Source organism: Triticum dicoccoides, chromosome 4B (genome assembly GCF_002162155.2).
Source record: "Triticum dicoccoides isolate Atlit2015 ecotype Zavitan chromosome 4B, WEW_v2.0, whole genome shotgun sequence".
In the NCBI taxonomy this organism is placed as follows: domain Eukaryota; kingdom Viridiplantae; phylum Streptophyta; class Magnoliopsida; order Poales; family Poaceae; genus Triticum; species Triticum dicoccoides.
Window position 1 is genome coordinate 658,643,061 of NC_041387.1, and position 23,338 is coordinate 658,666,398.

At 43.8% G+C, this 23,338-nt stretch overlaps 2 protein-coding genes and 1 long non-coding RNA gene across 3 annotated transcripts; all 3 read left to right on the top strand.

The window, feature by feature from the left end:
* Positions 1-2,155: 2,155 nt before the first annotated feature.
* On the top strand, positions 2,156-7,562 carry LOC119293008 (proline-rich receptor-like protein kinase PERK2). Its single transcript, XM_037571624.1, has 4 exons — positions 2,156-2,210; positions 6,620-7,276; positions 7,352-7,510; positions 7,558-7,562. Exons 1-4 carry the CDS (start codon positions 2,156-2,158, stop codon positions 7,560-7,562), a joined length of 876 nt encoding a protein of 291 aa, XP_037427521.1.
* Positions 7,561-9,548, top strand: LOC119294219. Its single transcript, XR_005143379.1, has 3 exons — positions 7,561-7,621; positions 7,705-7,773; positions 9,414-9,548. It is a non-coding gene; the product is annotated as an uncharacterized LOC119294219 (long non-coding RNA).
* Positions 9,549-11,471: 1,923 nt separating this feature from the next.
* On the top strand, positions 11,472-20,496 carry LOC119293009 (protein SMAX1-LIKE 3-like). The gene is made up of 4 exons (XM_037571625.1): positions 11,472-11,775; positions 14,528-15,104; positions 19,472-19,622; positions 19,717-20,496. The coding sequence occupies exons 1-4, from the start codon at positions 11,472-11,474 to the stop codon at positions 20,494-20,496; spliced, it is 1,812 nt and encodes a 603-aa protein (XP_037427522.1).
* The last annotated feature ends 2,842 nt before the right edge of the window (positions 20,497-23,338 follow it).

The following is a 23,338-nucleotide window of genomic DNA, read 5'->3' on the forward strand; positions in this document are numbered from 1 at the left end:
TTCTGCATTGCCAGCTCAGCTTCTTCCCCCATTGTTGTATCATCGTATTCAGGGAACCCATGGCCAGGATAGCCGTCGTCGTTCTCTTCTTCTTCATTGTCTTCCATCATAACCCCTATTTCTCCGTGCTTGGTCCAAACATTATAGTGGGGCATGAAACCGGACTCAAATAGGTGGACGTGAATGGTTCTTGACGTAGAGTAACTGTGACCATTCTTACAGCCAGCACATGGACAAGGCATAAAACCATCCGCCCGCTTGTTTGCCTCAGCGGCAAGCATAAAAGTATGCACGCCATTAATGAACTCGAGAGAGCATCTGTCATCATACATCCATTGTCGGCTCATCTTCATTACACAACACCGAATAGACCAAATTAATACAAGTTCATACATAAAGTTCATACATAAAGTTCATACATAAAGTTCATATACAACACTTAATTAAATGCAACATACAAATAACTCTCTAGCTAAAGAATTTAAATGCAACAACAAATGCGATGAAGATCGCAACTAAGGTAACAATTGATCCAAAAGCATAATGATACCAAGCCACACTATCAATGGCATATTTTCTAATATTTCTAATCTTCAACCTCATTTTCTCCATCTTGATCTTGTGATCATCGACGACATCGGCAACATGCAACTCCAATTCCATCTTCTCCCCCTCAATTCTTTTCAATTTTTCTTTCAAATACTTGTTTTCTCTTTCAACTAAATTTAAGCTCTCGACAATAGGGTCGGTTGGAATTTCCGGTTCACATACCTCCTAGATAAAAATATCTATGTCAACTTGATGGGCATAATTTGTCATAAACACAAAATGCAACAACTAGTTTTAAAAGAGAATATACCACATCCCAATCATAACAAGGACGAGGGCCGACGGGGCCGGATATCAAAACCATGGCACTATGTATAACAAACAACATACGGGTAAGATAATTATACGAGTAACTATATATCCAAATCACACAAACATCAATTTGGTAATGTAAAACATTCATGAACAAGAGCCTCACCACAAGGTGGTGCCGGCGACGGGACAGTGCGGGCGATCGACGGTGGTTACGACGGAGATTTAGAAGGCACTAAGTAAACCACACCTACATATGCAAACTAAGTGTTATTTTTGACCTCAAATTGCATATAAATCAAATACTAGCAAATATAATTCCTTCCAATTAATCACTATACAAAGCATTGCAAGAGCTAATCTAGCAATGAGAGTTGAAAGGACAAAGTTGCCAACCTTTGTGATCCTTTGAATGGATGGGGGCCTTCAAATCTTGACAAATTTTGGGAAAAATTTGTGAGGAGCTCAAGGAAGAGAGGGGAAGAACAGAGGATGTGAGGGGAAAGGGGAAGAATAGGGTGGTTCGGCTGGACGAAGGGTTTATGTAGGTCGACCTTTAGTACCGCTTCGTGCCACGAACCGGTACTAAAGGTGCTGGAGGGGCCCCAGACTGACAACACCCTGCCACCACCCTCTTTAGTACCGGTTCGTGGCACAAACCGGTGCTAAAGGTTCGCCACGAACTGGTACTAATGAGAACGGCCGGCTAGCCATTGGAACCGGCACTATTGGACACATTAGTGCCGGCTCAAAATCAAACCGGCACTAATGTGTCTCATATTAGGTCCTTTTTCTACTAGTGCATGCATGGTCAAACTGCGGTGCGGTGTTGTCAAGCATGCATTGGAATCCTCATTGCGGTGCGGTGTTGTCAAGCGTGCAGTAGAACCTCCGCTATGAACACTGTGACAAGACATGACGATTACAGGCCGGCTGGCCCCATTTGTCACAGTGGCTATTTAACCCTTGTGTCTCTTCAACCTTTCGATCGTGCCCCACCATTGCAACAAGCACACCCACCATCACAAATTCTTAGAGAGTATCCTGTGTGGCTCCAATGGCGCTCCGAGCGGCTGCCAACGACGAGCAGCAGTTCACCATGCATGCCGTGGTGGACACCCACCGAAGGTTCACGGAGCTCTCGGTGGTGTACACCAACAACCCGGTCTGGGTGGAGCACTCCATCCGCATCATGGAGTTGTTGCTTGCCGACAAGAAGTACAAGGTGGTCGGGTTCAACCTCGAGCACACATGTGCTCATGCCGGGTCTCGTCCCAAGGTCGTCGTTGCCCAGATGTGCGTGCTCCACCATGTCCTTGTCTACCACTACTGCCTGGGCACAAGGACTTGTGAGCGTTTCGCCAGGTTTGTCAACAGCCCCCACTGCATGCTCGCTATGGTGGACATCACCAACGATGTCAAGGTGCTCAAGAATTCGGGCATCACCTGCCTGAATCTTATTGACATCTAGGGCCAATACAAGATCTGGGTCAGAAAGGAGCATGAGAAGGACTCAGTGGTTCACCTCTCCGAGGCCATTATCGACCCCTACTACAGAGGCATGAAGGATTCCTGCAACAACGACAAGCGTGCCTGGCACTAGGCCTGGATGGAGAAACTCGACAAAGCTCACGTCGTGTATGTAGCCAAGGAGGCATGCACGTGCTACGACATGTACAGGCGGATCGTTGACATGAGGAAGTGCCTCCTTCCCCAAAACGGCCAGGGATCCAGCTGGAAGCAGAGCAATGGCAAGCATCATCGCAACAAGAAGTAGATGATTAGATCCTCATTTCTCCTAGTTAAGTATGCATGTAATTGCTTACTTTGGTGTTTAAAAATGTTATGTGTGTAGTCCCTTGTGTAATTGTATGATTAATTTGGTTATGCAATGCTGTCTTCTTAAGTACATATGTTGGTGCTCTATAGACAGCAAATCACATCGCACACGAACTAAACAAGGGAACCCGTCGGTGATGATTTCATCAATCACAGACAATTGTATACCAGCAATCGTTTGCTCACAATACATACGGCTTGTTAATAGGAATCATCTGTGTTGTTATCGGTCTTCCCACACATTTCTGATTACAGACCTATTTGCCGCGTATTGCACACATCTTGTTAAGTTCAACCGTTTCTGTTCTCTTGGCTCAACGCAAACAGTTCATCCGAGTGAACTGTCACTACAAGAAATGTGTCAACTAGTGACCTTTTGTCAGTGACCCTGGAAGAAATGGTCATAGATCTATGACCATTTCAGACCAATTGGTCAAAAGCTGTTCGAGGGGCTCCAAACCCTAAACCATTGCGACCATTTTGGTCAGAAAGGTCGTAATTTCCTTACACGAAAAGGTCACAAAGCAAACAGTGCTAGTCCGCTGCCTTATTTCTAGTTGTTAATGACCAATATAGATGGTCATAGCCTTGTAGATTGTGGTGGGTTGTGATGACTAGGCGCCATCTCATTAGTTTTGCCTATGTGTCATGTCCATGTGGCGGTTTTTGCCCTAGGTTGTGAAGCAACCTATATTTCTGTTATTCCCAAAATTCCCAAAAAAATCTCATAAATTCTTTGGGTCATATCTTCGTCAAATATGTAAAAACCTTCCTTTCCTAGTTCAAAAATAATTCAAAAATATTCATTTTCCTATTCTGATTAGACCAGCACTTTGTGAAGGAAGTACCACTTTGGCATGTCCAAACGGTATCCATTTTCTACAGTGCTTTCCTATGCCCAAATAACCATCCTCCACCAAATGCTAGCTCAATCCATTCATTATTTTGAGCCCAGCTTCAACATTCTTATTTATGTCCAGTGTGGTACTTTGTAAAGCAATTACCACCTAGGCTCCTCCTTTTGAGGTGAAAATTTATGAAGACGGTCTTCTTAGTAACTGATCATCCTCAGCCAAAACTCACGCCCATTAGCCATGTGCATTTCCCGTACCGTAAATCAAACACTTGGCTGCTTATTCATCTTTAAGCATCGATCGGTCTCCTCGTGAGAATCTTAAGTTGTGATTTTCTTCCTAGCACCTACCTGGGGAGTGCCCAACCCTCTAGACATGCCTAGGCCGCCCAGAACACATGGCAACGCCACGGTCACACGGTGACCACGCGGCGGGCATGCGAGCTTACGCGCTCTAGAGTTGAGGCCCTTGGCTACCGTCCAAACCTTGATGTCTCACCATCAAACCATGTATTTCTGATTAAATAGTTACTTATTTACCTAGAAATGATTTTTGTAAAAAATAAATAGCAAACTATGAGGCAGCTGCAGTTCAAATTTGACTCGCTTCCAAGTGAATCGGCGACAATTTGTCTTTTTCACCAGAGGTGGATCGAAACTTTTTTCACCCAACCATTTTGTCAATTGTGCATTAAACATGGCCTAGTATTTTATAAAATTGATTTGGTCCATTTTTGCAACAATTATTTGGTAGTTCCTTCACAAAAAAACCTCATTTCGGGCACTCGGAAAATGGAAAATGAATTTTCTGTGCAAAGAAAATGAAAACTCCCTTAGGAAACATTGTTTGGAATTCCAAGATGCACCCTTGTGCACAATATTAGATCATTTGAACAAACTATGCCATGAATGTGGCCATAAGATTGATCATTTGGCTTGAAAGCCATGAATCTTCACACTTAATAGCTCATTTCTGAGAACACTTTTTTAAAATAATTACCATATTACAAGTTTATTATTTTTCCTGGAAACTTGGTCACATACAATGACACAATGCGAAGGTTTTCCAATTTTTTGATTTTTTTTGAATTTTTTATGCCCGTTTCAAAATGCGGTCAAAACGGCGGGCTTGACCGTTCCTAGCTAGTGGTTGAATCTTGGAATTTTTTTGGTGTTTCTATGATTAAATAGATACTTATGTACCTAGAAATGACTTTTGTAAAAAATAAAGATTAAACTATGAGGCACCTGCAGTTCAAATTTGACCTGTTTCCAACTAAATCGATGACAATTTGTCTTTTTCATCAGAGGTGGATCAAAACTTTTTTCACGCAACCATTTTGTCAATTGTGCATTATATATGGCCTAGTATTTTATAAAATTGATTTGGTCCATTTTTGCAACAATTATTTGGTAGGTCCTTCACAAAAAAAACTCATTTTGGGCACTCGGAAAATGAAAAATGAATTTTCCGTGCAAAGAAAATGAAAACTTCCTTAGGCAACATTTTTTGGAATTCCAAGATGCACCCTTGTGCACAATAATAGATCATTTGAACAAACTATGCCATGAGTGTGGCCATAAGATTGATCATTTGGCTTGAAAAGCCATAAATCTTCACGCTTGATAGCTCATTTCTGAGAACACTTTTTTAAAATAATTACCGTATTACAAGTTTATTATTTTTCCTAGAAACTTGCTCACATATAATGACACAATGCGAAGGTTTTCCAATTTTTTGATTTTTTTTAATTGTTTATGCCCGTTTCAAAATGCGGTCAAAACGGCGGGCTTGACCGTTCCTAGCTAGTGGTTGAATCTTGGAATTTTTTTGGTGTTTCTATGATTAAATAGATACTTATGTACCTAGAAATGATTTTTGGAAAAAATAAAGAGCAAACTATGAGGCAACTACAGTTCAAATTTGACCCGTTTCCAACTGAATCGACGACAATTTGTCTTTTTCATCAGAGGTGGATCAAAACTGTTTTCACCCAACCATTTTGTCAATTATGCATTATATATGGCCTAGTATTTTATAAAATTGATTTGGTCCATTTTTGCAATAATTATTTGGTAGTTCCTTCACAAAAAAACCTCATTTCGGGCACTCGAAAAATGGAAAATGAATTTTCCGTGCAAAGAAAATGAAAACTCCCTTAGGCAACGTTGTTTGGAATTACAAGATGCACCCTTGTGCACAATATGAGATCATTTGAACAAACTATGCCATGAATGTGGCCATAAGATTGATCATTTGGCTTGAAAGCCATGAATCTTCACGCTTGATAGCTCATTTCTGAGAACACTTTTTAAAAATAATTACTGTATTACAAGTTTATTAATTTTCATAGAAACTTGCTCACATATAATGACACAATGCGAAGTTTTTCCAATTCTTTGATTTTTTTTGAATTTTTTATGCCCGTTTCAAAATGCGGTCAAAACGGCGGGCTTGACCGTTCCTAGCTAGTGGTTGAATCTTGGAATTTTTTTGGTGTTTCTATGATTAAATAGTTACTTATTTACCAAGAAATTATTTTTGTAAAAAATAAATAGCAAACTATGAGGCAGTTGCAGTTCAGATTTGACCTGCTTCCAGCGGAATCGGCGACAATTTGTCTTTTTCACCAGAGGTGGATCAAAACTTTTTACACCCAACCATTTTGTCAATTGTGCATTAAACATGGCCTAGTATTTTATAAAATTGATTTGGTCCATTTTTGCAACAATTATTTGGTAGTTCCTTCACAAAAAAACCTCATTTCGGGCACTCGGAAGGAAAATGAATTTTCCGTGCAAAGAAAATGAAAACTCCCTTAGGCAACATTGTTTGGAATTCCAAGATGCACCCTTGTGCGCAATATGAGACCATTTTTTTGATTTGTTTTCATGTGTAAAAGTAGAAGAAAAACAAAACAAAAAACACAAATCACATATACTTTATTCCCATTGGTGGAGTTGGTTTGACACGGATCGATGACATGGCGCCCATCCATCCATCCATCATCCCACATCCATCCATCTAACTATAGAAAACAAAAAATTAAAAAATTAAATAAAAAGGGAAACGCCACGGCCCCACCCACCCCGATCCCATCCCTCCCACTCATCTCCCACCCACCCCGATCCCATCCCACCATCGTCTCCCTCCCAAACCCTACCCGCCGCCACGCCGCCCACCAACCGCCCCACCGTCCCGCCATCCATGGCCTCCCCCATGCCGCACCACCACCAACCGCCCCCGTCTCCCTCACCTCGCCGCGGGCCACGACCTCTACCCTCCCCTCCCCTCACCTCCTCTCATCAGAAGAGATCTGATCCCCCACGCCCTCCTCCTCTCGCCCCTCCCCTTCCCTCACCAGAAGGTAGAGAAGAACCCGAGGGAGGAAGATCCAACGCGATCCAGCCTCGGTCTCCGCTGCCTCGGCCTCGCGCCTCGCCGGAGCAGCTCCGCCGTCGACCAAAGTCCCGCAGGTCGACGTGTTCCCCCGCTCTTCTTCCTCCCTCTGTTTGTGTCTCCCTTTTTTTCTTTCAAGTCTCAATCCCCTCTGTACTTCTCTATGCAAGGAGGCCGCCATGGACGCAGATCCGCTGGAGCTGCTCAGCCCGCGGTCAGACCCTCCCTCCCTCGACCCCTGCCCGCATCGGAAACCCTAGCCGCCGGCCATGGCGACCGACCGCAGGGCGCAGGCACAGGGCTCGCCTCGACGACAATGCTTGGTATGAATCCCTACTCCCCTCCTTCTCCTCCTCTTCTTCTCTCGCTCTCTGACCCCGTCTCGTCTCGTTCTGTAGGCAGGCGCCATGGAGTGGAGCTTCCTTTGCTCGAGACGCCATGGATTGTCCTTCTTCCTCCAGCACGAGGAAAAGCAGAAGCAGCCGCCGCATCAAGGTCCACCCCCCTCTCTCTATTTCCTCTTCATCTATCCCCTTCCCTTCCATTCCCTGATGAATGCTTCTCTTCTCTGTTGGTTTGGGTTGGTTGCAGGAAACTTTCACAGGGTGATCCGTACCCCATCCCGCTCCACCGAGCGCACCAAGGTGCCTGATTTGGCAGCTATGGAGGTTCAGCACTATGCCCTTGTTCATCCATCTTCCCCTTGTCTTCTTATTCTGTAGTATTTATTCATGGAGGTGCGTTTGTGCAGGCCATCACCAAGGTCCTGCGAGTTTGAAGGACCAGAAGGTCCAAGGGCCTGCCCACCAAGGCCGCCAAGGTGGTGACTCCCCTCTCTCCCACTCTGTTGGTCTGTTTCCATCATGTATTGCATTAGATGCTACTGATTTATTATGTCAAAGTGAATGCAATTTGGTCAAAAAATAAATAATAATCATGTCATACTGAATGTTGCTCTATGTGCACTCTGAAAACACCATGCGCCAACGGATACAAAACCATTAGATGTTACAGTTGTGGCATTTTCGTCGAGCTCAGCTGCATCCTGCGATGGTTTACTATAGCATCGGCGGCAATCCCATCTTTTCTAAAAACAGGGGGCTGCCGGCCGTCCAGCGCATGCATGGAGATGTGCGCCGCGCGCCATCTATCTTGCAGCAGGGCGGCCAGCCAGGCCGTCTACCTCTGCCTGCCCGTGTACCTGTATCGCCACGCATATGGTCGCTGCGCTCTGCTCTGGGGTCGTAGAAAGGAGGGGAACGCCTAGTGCATGGCAGCGCTGCTGCTGGGCGTGCATTGGCCGCTTGCCTATTCCCCATGTTTTCTTGGCTTGGACCAGTTGCCGCGGAAGCTGCTTGATTATCTTTCTCCAGCGGCCAACCTATTTGTTCATGGAGTAAATGTCTGAATGTACTGTTATGACTTTGTGATTTCATTTTCTGCGGCAAATAATAAATGGAACAAATTCAAACATGGAATGGAAAATGTATAGAGAACAATGGAAGACGTCCTCGTATTATTGAGTTGCTTTTGTATGAGTTCTTGTTGGCTCTTTTAATTATTTGTTTCTTTTACCGGCTGCATAATTGTGTGCCTGACTGACCAGGCCAGTTTCCAGCTCACACAAGCTGCTAAGCCTGCAGGCATGTGCACTGTAAAGGCCAGCAACTTCTGCATATATTGATTGTCTCTGCAGAAAAGCATTTTTGGCCTCTACGGTTCTACCAAAAGGATTCGAGGCAAACGCTCGTTGCAATATACGAGTATATAATGCTTCTGTGTGTATGCAATACCATTAGATGTTACAGTTTTTCGCTTCTTACCGTTAGATGTTTGTAGTTTTGTGTTTGTTTGTATCGAGAGCATAGACCGCGGCATGGCATTTTGTCCCAGTTTAGTCTGAACCTTTACCATGTGACTTGTGGCTGTTGAAGTGGATGGTGTTTCATGTTTTTTTTCTGGCAGTTGATGGTTCGATATTTTGTGTATGAATGGCAGTGGATGGTTCCATCTTTTTTGTTTCATTGTCTTTTTGTATAGAGAATTGCAGGAGAGCAGTGACATAATAGTTTGTACTTAGTCACTAGTTTGTATCCATCTTCGGTTTGTTATTTCTTCTAGCTTTGCTACTAGTTGCTGTGTACTCCTAGTGTTGTAGTAATACATAAATATTAATGCTCAAATATGATGATCTGACCTGCAGCGCACCTACAGTTTTCATTTCTATGATCAGTTTAGAGAGTTGCACATGTCGGTATATTGTACACTAAAAAGATCCTAGCTAGTGAGAACATTTTAGTCACTCATTGAACGCATGCTGGTTAGTGTTAGTCATACTATTTATGTACATCTCATTTGCTATCAATTCTTGCTTATAAGTTATTGGATCCCTCATTGGCTATTGTTTGATGTTTTGTACACATTCTTATTCTTATATGTTCATTCTTGTTTTTTGCACAGGTGAAGTGTGAATCCAAGTTCGAAGCTGTGAAGCATATCAACAAAGACTAGCATATTATGTGTTGTAAATGTAGGCAGTAGTAGGCTTATCTAGGCTGTAGTATACTGTAACGTTTGTAATAGACTAGTGTCGTGTTGTTTTGGACGAATTTCATTTGCTATTTGGATTGTTTGAAATAATGATTGATTTGAATACCCGTCAAATGGAAACCTGACAAGGGGGTCCAAGTTATAATGGTTGTTTGATAGATTTTGAAATTTTTGATGTGTGGGATCAATTTTGTGATAAGAATGACAAGTGGGACTAGTGGCAAAAAAAAGGATGAAAACAAAAAAGTAGTAGAAGTCTACATCTTAGAAAAAAAAGCAGAATTAATGGCCCAAGCCCATGTAGCTAGTGAAAATTAACAAGAAAAAAATACATTAAAAAGGCCAAATTGTTTGGCTAGGCCCATGTGGAAAACTGAATTGGACCGGGCTGAATCTTGTGCCACATCAGCTTGCCACGCTGGACGCCTACGTGGCCTGGGGAGGTTGCTAGTGACCAAAACGCCACAGTAGACGTATTTTGGTCATAAACGTCTACAACCTTCTCATAGAGAAGGTCGCTATAGTCAATTAATGACCCTCAGCTTTTGACCTTATGTTTTTGGTCACAAAAAGGTCACAAATTGAAAACTATGACCTTTCAGTGACCAATAGTGGAGGTCACTAGTTGACATATTTCTTGTAGTGTGTATGCCGTATATTGCACATAGCTTCATCTTCCTGCCCGTTTCTGTTGTTCCGCCTCATCACAAACAGTTCACCCGAGTGAACCGTATGCTCTACATCGCATGCGCCTTCATCTGGCAGCCCATTTCTTTTGTTCCTCATCATCGCAAACCGTATGCCCTGAATCGCACATGCAACAAAAGTCTGAACCGTGTTTGATGCATCCGTCATCGCAAACGTTTTGCACCTTTTTTGACAGATTTTTTACAACACCGTTTGCGATTATTGCATCGCACGCAGTTTCGTCGAAGGGTCTCTGTTCGTACTGTCGCGTTAGCAGCATCCAGCAATAGTGCATCTCCTGTTCAGCAGCGTTGATTTGAGTCGGCCCATAATTAGCCGCCCGTTCGGACGACTCCAGATCGCTTTGTGACGCCGGCGGGTCATTTCTCCAACCCTATGGATAACTTGATGACAGCAGTTACCAACCTCGCCGCACTCCCGGTCATAGGCAATGCCCCAATTGAGAGGGAAGCTTTGCACACCATCGAGCTGCTGAAAACTGCGGTGGCCCAGCAAGCAAATTATTCCTATAGTCAGCAGCGGCTCCACTCCACCCCTCATCCGAGTCGTAGAAGGAGTCGCCATGCTGAGCCGCCCGTTATCTCTAACAACGCTCGACGCGTCAGTGAGCACCAGCATAACCTGCCCCGCCTTGAAGCTCTGTTTGCTCAGGAGATCGTTGACATGGCTCGAGCGCGTCAAGAAGCAGAAATCCCCAATGCGGCGGCTCACCAGTCACCTCCTATGACCCCCTGGCCTCGCAAGGTGTTGGGTCGAGCATGCGAACCATCGGGATACCGTGCCTGGCACCGACTTTGCGCAATGAGAGTATGCCTAAGGACTTCAAGGGCCCCCGGAAGGTTTCTAACTACACGCCTGACCTTGAGTCGGCGGCTTGAATTGAGAGTTATGAAATTGCTATGGATATATTGGATGACAGTGACGAGGTCTGCACCAAGTACCTAACTATGATGTTAGAAGGACCTGCTCGTACTTGTTTGAAGAATTTGCCCCCAATTCCATCAACACTTGGGCAGAGTTGAAGGCACATTTTATCAAGCACTTCCAGGGGACTTGTAAGCGTCCTATGACCATTGTTGATTTGCAACACTGTGTTCTGCGCGAGGGCGAGTCAGCTCATCATTGAGTTCGCCAAGTTGCGGATATAATCCATTCCTCGAATGGCATATTAGCATCTCAAGTTGTCTTGATCTTGGAGAAAACTATCATTTTGATCCCCTCATTCGGAAACTTGGGCGGCTCAAGCGAACGATCACTGACATGGGCGAGCTCATGGATGTCTTAACCCGGTATGCCGAGTTAGACACTATGAAGGATCCTAGCCCAAACGACGATCAGACCGAAAAGGAAAAGAAGAATGCTGGCAGCAAGAATCAACAACAGAATTACCCGGGATACAATGGCAACCATGGTGGTCAAGGCAACGGCGGCAAGCGCAAACACCTGGTGGGCAGTTTAGACCTCGTTGCTAATACCAACACTGGTTATAAGGGACAGAGACGGAATAATTCTGGGAGGCCGTTTAATGCAAATAAAGCTCCCAACTTTGAGGAAGCCCTCAAGGGTCCGTGTCCCAAGCACAGTACCCCTGATAGACCGGCGAGTAATTCATGAGAAAATTGACACATCATATAGGCTTATCATAATCAAGTCCACCACAACCATCATGATGGTCGTGGTAATCCTGGATAGCCAGGAGCTGGCGGCTCCAACTTCCTAGGTGGCGGCTTATCAGGTAATTACCACAATCCGGGTTATTAGGGCTTGGGCGGCTCGGGACCTAGATACCAGGGGTCTGGCAATCATGGCGGAAATCAGGAATCTGGCCAAGGTACTCAACACCAAGGCAATAAACAAGTTTTCAGAGCAATCCTAAGCAATTAAACAGTGAGCAATATCATGTCTTCACCACTAGTACCTGCAAGCGGGACAGCAAGGTTCAGAAACACGTTGTTAATCTGGTTGAGCCGGTGGTTCCTCAGTATTTAAATTGGTCAGAGTAGCCAGTCACTTGGAGTAGGGCTGATCACCCGCCACGAGTTGATAACACCGGTGGCCTGGCTTTGGTGGTGGCGCCTCAAATGGGTGAATACAAACTCACAAAGGTACTTATGGATGGAGGCAGCAGCATCAACATCCTGTATTATGACACCTTCAAGTGTATGAACCTGTTAGAAAATCAACCCTCACTGTTTTTCACGGAATCGTCCCTGGAAAATCTGCATACCCCATCGAGCGGATCAAATTAGAGGTTGCGTTTGGTGATCAGTACAACTACATGACATAATTCTTGACGTTTGAAGTGGTCAAAATCAAGAGTCCTTATCATGCCTTGTTTGGGCGACCGGCTTATGCTCGTTTTATGGCCCGACCCTGCTATGTGTACCTAAAGCTCAAGATGCCTGGGACCTATCACAGTCAATGGGGATAGAAAGATTGCTCGTGAGTGTGAAGAAGGGGGCGCGGCTTATGCTGAGCCGGCCTGTGCAACGGAGGAGTTGAAATTTTACACATCTAATGTTGACCCGACTGATATGACGTCCTTGAATAAACCCACCATAGAGTCTGACCCGCCCTCATGTTTAATTCGGCTGAAGACACCAAACAAGTTGATTTCGTCCCTGATGACTCATCTCTGCAGTTAACTATTGCGACACGCATGGATCCCAAATAGGAAAGCGCGTGCATCGAGTTCACAAGTGAGAATCGGGACATCTTTGCATGGAAGGCTTCTGACATGCCTGGAGAATTCGATGAGCACCACCTTACTGTCGATCCTAAGATGAAACCACTCCAGAAATACCTTCGTTGTTTTAGTGAGGAGATACGTGAGGTTATTGGGGAGGAAGTGGCCCAGCTCCTAGATGTCGGGTTCATCGTGGAAGTATTCCACCTTTAGTGGTTGGCTAATCCAGTGCTTATTCTCAAGAAAAACTGCACTTGGCGCATGTGTGTTGATTACACAGACCTTAACAAGGCTTTTCCCAAAGACCCGTTTGCCCTCCCTCGCATTGATCATATCACCGACTCCACTGCTGGATATGAGAGTTTATGTTTTCTGGAGGCTTATTCTGGTTACCACTAGATAAAGATGGCTATTGAAGATCAAGAAAAGTCGGTCTTCATTACATCTTTTGGGGCCTTTTGTTATGTCTCAATGCCTTTTGGACTTAAAAGTGCCGGGATGACTTATCAGCGGTGTGTGTACGTAACTTATCAGGTCAGCGGTACGTAATTTATCATCCTATTTACACAGAAGTTATCGAGGTATATTTCAACAACTTTTCCATCTCGGTTGGTTAAGTAGTGGTATTTTATTTGAATTTCACATAAGACAAGTAGTGGGTGAGTTGGCTAGTGTGTTAAGCTCTCAACATTGAAGTCTTGAGTTCAATTCCTAGCTTTAGCATGATTTTTTCGGCTATAAAACTGCGACTATGAAAACTGCTAGCGTCAAGGAAAAAAAATCATGGTTAACGCTCACCTGCCCCATGTCTGTCAATGCTGGACTGTAAAAACATGGATTCATGGTTAACGCTCACCTGCCCCATGTCTGTCAATGCTGGACTGCCATGCCATGTGGCCCCAATTTGCCGAGGTAGCTTACAGGCATAAAACTGCGACTATGAAAACTGCTAGCGTCAAGGAAAAAAAATCATGGTTAACGCTCACCTGCCCCATGTCTGTCAATGCTGGACTGCCATGCCATGTGGCCCCAATTTGCCGAGGTAGCTTACAGGAGCTCTTGGCAACGGTGTCATAGATTGGGTCTTTTTTACTTTGGCGAGTTTATTTGTTATGAATCTCGGCTAACTGGGAGTCTCCACTAAGTTTCTCTGCCGAATGTTGTTGAACTTGAAAAACTCGGCAGAATTCGATATCAATTGATTTTCGAGTAGTGGAAAAGTCCAGCAAAGTCTCCTTAATTTGTTGAGTACTGCCGATTTCACCGAGTTTCTTTTTTTTTTTTTTGTGAAAGGATTTCACCGAGTTGTTATTGTGCCTTACCGTTCTTGGCTGTCCTTGGGCAGCCATGACTTGTGATGGACGTCGATATTACTCCCCGGGCAGTTCCCGGGGCATCTGATTAATTACCATATATGGACGGACCACATTTACAACTAGACCGCCGTAGGTGGAGGGGTCAACACCGGCCAGTCGGGTACGTTGGGTACATTTTGTGGCCGAGGAGGACAACTGTCCCGAGGATTTTGTGGGGTACACTGACGAGGTTACAAATGACTGGCTCCCATCACAAATGGTCCTACGTGCATGCATAAATCTCTGCACACGCACGCCTAACGTTCACCGTCTAGTATACAGGAGCTCCAAGAGTATGCGGATCACCGACGGGCATGCGCTGGGGGAGGAGGTGGCCGGCGTGCTGCGGCAGGCAGCGAGCCTGGCGGTGCGGTGGGGGCACGCGCAGGTGACCCCGCTCCACATCGCCCGCTCTATTCTCTCCGCGCCGGCGAGCATCCTCCGCGCCGCCTGCGTCAGGTCCCAGTCCCACCCTATGCAGCACAACGCTCTCGACCTGTGCCTGGACCTCGCGCTCGGCAGCCTCGCCGTGACCACCGTGGTCCACAACAGTGTCGACCCGGCGCCGTCGAACGCGTGCGTGGCCGCGCTGAAGCGGGCGCAGGCGCACCAGCACAGGGGCAGGAGCGCGGCCGAGGTCGAGCTCGAGAAGCTCGTCGTCTCCATCCTCGACGACCCGAGCGTCGACCGCGTCATGCGCGCGGCCGGCTTCTCGAGCTCCCAGATCAGGGCCAGCGTCGAGAGCGCTCTCACTTCGTCGAAGAGATCAAGATCAAGTAAGGCAGGTTGCGACATCCTCGCGACATGTCCAGCTCCGGTTCAGGACATGATTAGGGCTGGACAAGGCAGAAGGTATTGCTTGTTTCACATAATGGCGTCCAGTGTTTATCTGCCTGACCTCTTCTTTTTGTTGGATGAGCTTCCTTTCTGCTTACAGTACCTACCTAGATAGCTACAGCATGGTGCCCAGTGACGGTGCCAGGAGTCAGACCTAGTAATGCCAAGGCTATAACACTTATGCATATATGTAGATAAACTATAGTTAGTGATGGTGCCGGAGCTGGACATCGGAGTTAGTAATGCCAAGGCTATAAATTTTATGATGTCACTTAACATCGCAAACAGTGAGTAGCATACTGATGGTGCCGGCTGGTGACGCCAAATGTTTTTTTAGCTACTTAGTGACGCTTGACCAGAAGGTATGAAAATATTGCTTTTTCATAAATTATAAAAATAAAAATAAGCAGACATTGAGGTATTGCATATACATACATACATACATGTGGGCTTCACCCCTGCCTTCTACGCATGCATCGTTGCATGGAAAGTAGCTAAGTAGTACTAGACTTTCTCTAGTTAAAAAGGAGCTAAGTAGTATTTTATGCTTTCTATAGTCAAAAAGGCTGAGCTGAAACAGGCAAGCCATAAAGTCACTTAGGCATTTGACATCAGCTCGTGCGTACTCAAGTCTGTTTGTAGGGGCTAAATTTCGTGTTTTGACCCTTTTCTGAAACCTATTCGAGATCTGATCCTAGTTTGAATTTTTTTTCGAAATCTGACCCTTTTGCTACCGCTAGGGACCATGGTGGTAGGGTTGCATGCCCTACCGCCAAAAACTGCCTAAGTATTGAACACCGTGTGTGTTCGTGCCTATCGCCAAGGTGCTTGGCGGTAGGGTTGTGCAGGCTACCGTCAGTCTGTTTGGCTGTAGCGATGTTTTCTACCGCCAAAGTTTCTGGCGGTAGGCTGTTAAACCCTACCGCCATGGACTCTGGCGATAGCAAAAGGGTCAGATCTCGAAAAAAATTCAACCTAGGGTCAGATCTCGAATAGGTTTCAGAAAAGGGTCAAAACACGAAATTTAGCCGTTTGTAGGTGCTATATAAGGGCACTACTCCTCGCGTTGTAAATTACTCCATCCAGTGCAAAGCAGTGAACCAGTACTACAATACTCTCTCAAGTGTGTCCGTAAGCTAGTTTAGTACAAGGCAGAAACTACTGCAGTTTAGCTACTAGTTGGAATATACCAGTGACCCTCCAGTTCATATATGTGCGTGTAATTGTAGCTTGTGCTAGCTGCAGTCTAGATCACCATTCCTCTACTTCGTCAGATCCTCGACAGCTTACTCATCGATAGTTTGGGCTAACAATTGACATCAGAGGCTCGTTCCAATGGCCATGTCAAGCGATGGAAAGAAATGCTCCACCTCCAGTGGTTCTAAGACGCTGCCAGAGCAGCTGCTCCGGACCGCGGTTGACGGTTCCAAGGCGCTGCCGGAGCAGCGGCCACAGTCCATGGTGCCCAGTGGCGGTGCCAGGAGTCAGACCTAGTAATGCCAATTCCATAATACTTATGCATATAGATAAACTATAGTTAATAATAAGCCTATTAATGCGGCTAGCCCAATTTTTATGATGCCGCTTAACATTGCACACCGGTAGTGCCGGACGGTGATGCTAAATGTTTCTAGCCACTTAGTGACGCTTGACCAAAAAGTATGAAAATGTTACTTTTTCTTAAATTATAGAAATAAAAATAAGCAGACATTCATCAATTGCATATATACTCCCTCTATTTGTATCGTATAGATTTTTTCAAAAGTCAAACTTTACAAAGTTTGATCAAGTTTATAAAGAAAAACTATTTTATATCTATAATATCAAATATACAATGAAACAACATATTATAATGAATTTAATAATATATGCTTGCCATTCTAGATAAATGTGTTTCTTAAAAAACTTGATCAAATTTTGTGAGGTTTGACTTTATTAAATCTATATGCACAACATTATAGAATGGAGAAAGTAGTATATAAAGTACAATATATATATATATATATATATATATATATATATATGTAAATTTTGTGGTTTTATGACTTATATCATACTTTTCTTATACAGATTTTGTGTAGTGAATCAATACAAATGTAATTATCCATATACTGAACGTAAATTCTAAATGCAACAATGTATGAAAAAACTCAAGTGTAAAATAACTTATGAGTGATATACATATATCAATATATGGTAATGATATTCATCACCTTGGGTGTAAAATAAGTTATTTTACACTCGAGGTTGAGATATCTAATGATGATGATGATGATATTAATAGCATTATTTTCACTTTTGCTTTATAAGTATATTCCTATATTGTTGAAAAAGTTCAATTGCAACACTTTGTATAAGCACTATAGGAATCAGGAACTTTGCCGTCTGCCATGGCTGACGGCAAAGGCATGCCTGGCGGACGGCAAAGGCGTTTGCGGTCAGCCAGCAGACGGCAACACATCCGACTGAACAGACTACGGCAAAGAGCTCTTTGCCGTCTGCCGGCGCACGACAAAGATGCAAAGGTCTTTGTCGTCCGTCAGCAGATGGCAAAGGGCCTGGACGACACATGCGGCAGCTTAGGTCTCTTAAGAGGTTAACGGTGTGCTTTGCAGTCTGCCAGCAGACGGCAAAGCACCCAAATAGGCCAGCCCAGATGCCCCCAGGTAGCTGACATGTGGCACGCTTTGCCGTATGCTGGCGGACGGTAAAGACCTTTGCATCTTTGTCGTCCGCCAGCAGACGGCAAAACATGCCATATATGCAAGCCCAGTGCACCCTAGGTTGCACAGGTAGCTGACACGTGGGATATTTGCCGTCTGCTGGCAGATGGCAAAGCTCTTTGCCGTCTGCTAGCAGACGGTAAAGCTTCTATGCCGTCCGCTAGCAGACGACAAAGAGTTGGCTGACGACAAACATGATCTTTGCTGTCAGCTCTTTCTTTGCCGCCAGTTTTCTGGCAGCTGATGGCAAAGACCTTCTTTGCCGTCAGTTAGCTGGCGGCAAAGAGCTGGCTGACGACAAAGAACCTGATTCCAGTATGAAGGGGATACACCTAGTCGTAAGCCATTAGGAGGGACTCGGTCATTCAAATTAACATCTTTAGGCCCAAAAAAGTAGTATTATTTCTTATTTTTTTTTCTTTAGGCTGAATTGGGCTAGAACATGGATTTGAGGCCTCCTAAACCATCTCTTATGAAATCATGCATATATGAACAAAGATACTTACTCCATTTTAAAATATAGTGCACATAGTTTCTTTTTCAAACTCAAGCTTTATCAAGTTCAGTTTTATAAGAAACCAATGTCCATGCTCCGTCTCTCCCACGCGACGCATTTCGATTAGCGTGTGCCTGCCTTTTCATCTGCCTCAATTGCATGCCAAGTAAACGAGTAACTTGGATGTCAACCATTTCATTTGCATGCAAAGAAAAACTTGCATTCAAAAAGAACCACATCACCTTACCAAAACCTGATTTTTTTTAATTTAAAATATATTGCAGCTTAAACTATTTGTCTGGTTGATAATTGGTTTTTACTATCAACATCATATGAACTACGGTTACAAAACAAGATCAAAGTAACTTGGGTATGTTCTTAAAATTTTGTTTTCCTTCTTCTGTTACCACATAATAACACGTGAGTTACCATCCTATTTAGTCTACTAGACACAGTTACGACTTCTTAAACCATTGAGTGGTAACTTACGTTTTAACAAACGAAACTGGTACCAGTAAGGTGGCACCATTGGTGGTCCTAACTAGAAGTTATCAGAACATACATATAGAGTCCACACCTAATAAGTATCATTAGGCCATTCCCAGTGCTCCATGGGTATATGTGCTAATGGTGTCACATAGGCAAAAAAAAAGTGATGTGGTAAAGCAATTAAAGAGGAGAGAGAGCATTATGATGACCGCAGGAAGAACCGTGCTAAGCGCGTGAACCTATGTAAAATGACTACCAGCCAATTCATGAAGGAGTTTAATTGTTAAACAATTCCACGAGGGAATCGTAGTTACAAAAGTTAAGGACCTATGCATTGAGGAGACTAGTGTTGCTAATTTTTTTAATCCACTTAGCACCTCATCTAAGCATCAATGTATTGAGAGAGGCCTTGGATACGCCATGGGTATCTGCAAAAAAAAAAACTATACACCATGGAATCTGTTTTTACATTGTATTTATTGGTAATTACTGATGATGATTTTTTTCCTCTATGAACTTGCCATGTAAGTAAAGTATGTCATTTGGCAACAAAATTGGCCACTAATTTTTCCAGTGTATGTGCATGCTTCACTGTGTTGATATTTCCAGGAAATTTGCTTGAAGCAAACATCTAGACATGTACGCTAATAATATTCCCGGTGTTTCTATTGCAGTGAGTGCCAAGCTAGCAATGCAAAAACAGGAGCAGGAGGGCGACCGGCCATCTTTGGCGCATCGACGGCGAGCATTCCTCCGTGGCTCCGCCGCTACAAAGATACAACTTGCGTCAGGTCAACATACTGCGGCGCCAGTCTTCAGGCAGACGTACGTATAACACATCTTGTATGTGATTTCACTCGTGAAGTGGTGAACCGATTAGTTAATTGCCCGGCCGTGAGTGTCTGACTCATGCATGCAGGCTGCTTGCCGCCGGCCGAAGTTCACGGAGCTCACCGCGACAAATCTCAATATCCTCTGCAACGCGCTCCAGCTGCGCGTTCCGCGTCACGGGAACATCATCCCCGGCATATCGTGCACGGTGCTCCGGTGCAGATCCGGCGTGACGAGGACTATTCCTAGCTCGCTGTCCTCGACGAAAGCGACCTGCCTGCTCTTCCTAGGAGGGGACTATGGCGGCAAGGTGGCAGTCGCTCAGGAGCTCGCGAGGCTCCTGTTTGGCTCATACGCCGAGTTCACCACCGTCCAGCTGCAGAGTAGCCCTAACATTCGCACACACAACGGCAAGCTAGCCCTCAAGAGGCAGAGATCCCCGCACAATGACGGCGACCTCGAAGAGAGGCTGTTTGAAGCGGTCGTGGAGAACCCTCACCGCGTTATATTGATGGACGGCGTCGACCTCCAGGATCGCGATTCGGAGATGCACATCATGGGGGGAGGAATGGTGAGGGGATGCAACGGTGATGTGGTCAACCTGGAGGATGCCATCATAGTGCTGAGCGCCTCTGACGTCTTGGACTCGAGGAGGTACGTGGCTTCACCTTCCTCCCCACGGGTGAAACGGCGGTTTGGTGGACAGAAGAACCGTGAGAAAGGTGATGATGGCACGGAGATGAAGCGTCGTCATGGCTGCGATTTGAGTGTTTGTGCAGTGGTTGAGGAAGAGGAGGAGGAAGATAGTTTGGCTGATGACGACGAGGGGATCCAGAATGGTGTGGATGGCGTTTTCCTTTTCAATTAGCAGAGAGTTTTCTTTTTCGTACCGTTATAGTTATTTCGAACGGTTTTGAACTGTTAGATTCCGCATTGAGAATTTGTTTTGCATTTTAATTAATTAATAAGGAGAACTGTTTTTCGCTACCCATTGTCATTTCAGAAAACCATTTTATGAGAAGAACTAGAAAGTTTATTTTTGAGTCAATTACACCACTGGTGTCACAACTTGGCGTGAAAAGTCAGTTTAATGCTTAAACTTACGGCATACATTGAACTAGTGGTACGACTTGGCTTTGACGTGCATATATGGTGCAAATCACGTTTCTATACGAACACAGTGCTGATTAGGCGCGCCAACATGGCACGGGCCCGCTGTCAGGGATAGAGTGATGAGGAGGGTGTGTGCCTGCTTATCTTGCAAGCAACAAAACCTCAGAATTTTTTTCATTTTTCTCATAGATGGAGCTATGCGGGGTCCATCTGTCAGCAACCCACATCATTTTGCAAAAATTGTCGCCAATGGGATTCGATCCCGTGACCTGCAACAGGAGCAAATGCCACACCAGTACACCCGTCAATGTTCCGTATTGTAGCGAACCAACATGTGGTTGGATGGTTAGAGGGACAGTGGTATCACCAGCCCACCAGGGTTTAAGTACTGGTGCTCGCACTATTCCTGAATTTATTTCAGGATTTCCGACGATGCCCTCTCAGTGGGAGGAGACGTTCTCGTCGACGACGAGGCGCCTACGGTGACTTTGTAAATTTCAAGATGACATGCCAGCTCAGTCTCTCGGAGGTGCTCATAGATGTAGGGTGTGCGTGTGTGCGTTCATAGGGGTGAATGTATGCGCGTATGTATGAGCTCTTGCGTCTGTACTGATGTTCAAAAAAAGTTCCTTATTGTAACAATGTGCTATAAATAAAGTAAATTTCAAAATAACAATGAACATTTTAATATAACATAAAAAATTAATTATATAGATAAGTTTAAATAATACTTGAATGTTTTTATAACATAATATTATTCTATATTATCATTACTTATCACATAAGAATATAATTTACATATATTTTATAAATTCCTAAAAGAAGTAACACAGCTGGGTGGTGCGGTGGCCACTCACACCTGATGCCCAGATATTGCTGCTTCGAGTCCCAGCCAACTATTTTTTACACTATACGTGTAAAAAAATTACAGTATACGGATATATGTTTTTTAAAGCATGAAAACTTCTATATACGGCATGAATAATTTGGTAAAACTATGAATATTTAAAATTTACATAAGAATTTTTGAAAATATATAGAAAACTAAAAACTTTCTTAAAGCATGAACACTTTTAAATACTTACATGATTTTTTTAAACCGTGAAAGATTTTAAACTTATAAAAGCATTTACCAAAATATAGTATAAAAATAAACATTTCTTTAAAGCATGAATACTTTTGTATATTATATTAATATTTATTTAAAACTGTGACAAAAATTAAACTTATATAAGCATTTATTGAGTATATGTTTTTATTCAATATGCAAATTATTACATGAACAGTTCTTTATTTATAATTTAATTATTTGGATAATGTTAAATTAATAAATGATTATTTTATAATTAATTTAATTTATTAATATCTATGTTATTTATAACGCATGATTATAATTTACAAATATCCTATAAATTCATAAAAGAACAGGGTAAAATGGGTTGTAGGGACTGTAGCCAGCATAATATTCAAAGAATATATAGGGGCAGCATCCAGTTGTTACATGAATTTGTCCTCGCTCAGGTGGTTAGACGCGCGCAGCTGTGAGCTACAGGACAGCGGTTTGAATCCTTGCATGTGCAATTTTTTTAATTATTTTTGAGATGCTGACAAGTGGACCCTTGCGGGCGTGGCAAGAGCTTTTTCATGAGGAAAATTTTCCGAGGTTCTTTTTGTGCAAAATAGCAGGCCACACGTCCTCTTTGCCTCGCTGACAGCAGGCGCATGTCACATTGGCGTGCCTAATCAACATCCTCTTTGTATAGAAACGTAATTTACACCATATATGCACGCCAAAGCCAAATTTTGGCACCAGTTCAATGTATGTCACAAGTTTTAGCACTAAGCTGGCTTTTCGCGACATGTTGTGGCATCAAGTGGTGTAATTGACTCTTTATTTTTGGCCGAAAAAGTTCTGCTGGTCGGAAATAACTTTATACTCCCTCGCTAAGTTAATATAAAACACTGTCCTATGTTAGAAACGCCTTGTTACAAAGGTACTAGTATTCATGAGAATTTGCAAGAAATAATAAAAAATAGAAGAGCTGAAAATTTACTTACGTGTGAGAGAGAGAGAGAGCGCAGCTATCCGCAGGCACGCACATGTACGAACATGTGCTCCAGGTGCTGCATGCATGCAACCATTTATTCGGTACTACGTCCTTCTTCTTCTTCTTCTTCATTGGCTGCAATATATTAGCAAAACTTACAATTTGTAAGCTACGTACAACCAGCTTCTGCAAGTGCCGCATGCATGCAACCATAGCAGGCAACCATTAATCCACACAAAGAAGGCACCACCTCGAGTTGAAGAGCTTCTGGTGGTCTCAGAATTTAGCAGAAAGTACCAATCTAATGACGCTTTATTGGCTGCCGTTGCATGCCCGATGAGAAATAAATAGTGGATCCTGGTGTAGCGCCACCATGCGTACCTAATATTTACGGAATAAATATCATCTCAGCTTACTAAGTGGTACTATAGTACTCCCTCCGTTCACAATTATAATATGTTTTGGATGTTTCATGCCTTGTAAGGTCGAAAATTCATTTTATCCCTCGCAATTTATTTACTCCAGGTTAAAGCACACACGAGATGTTCT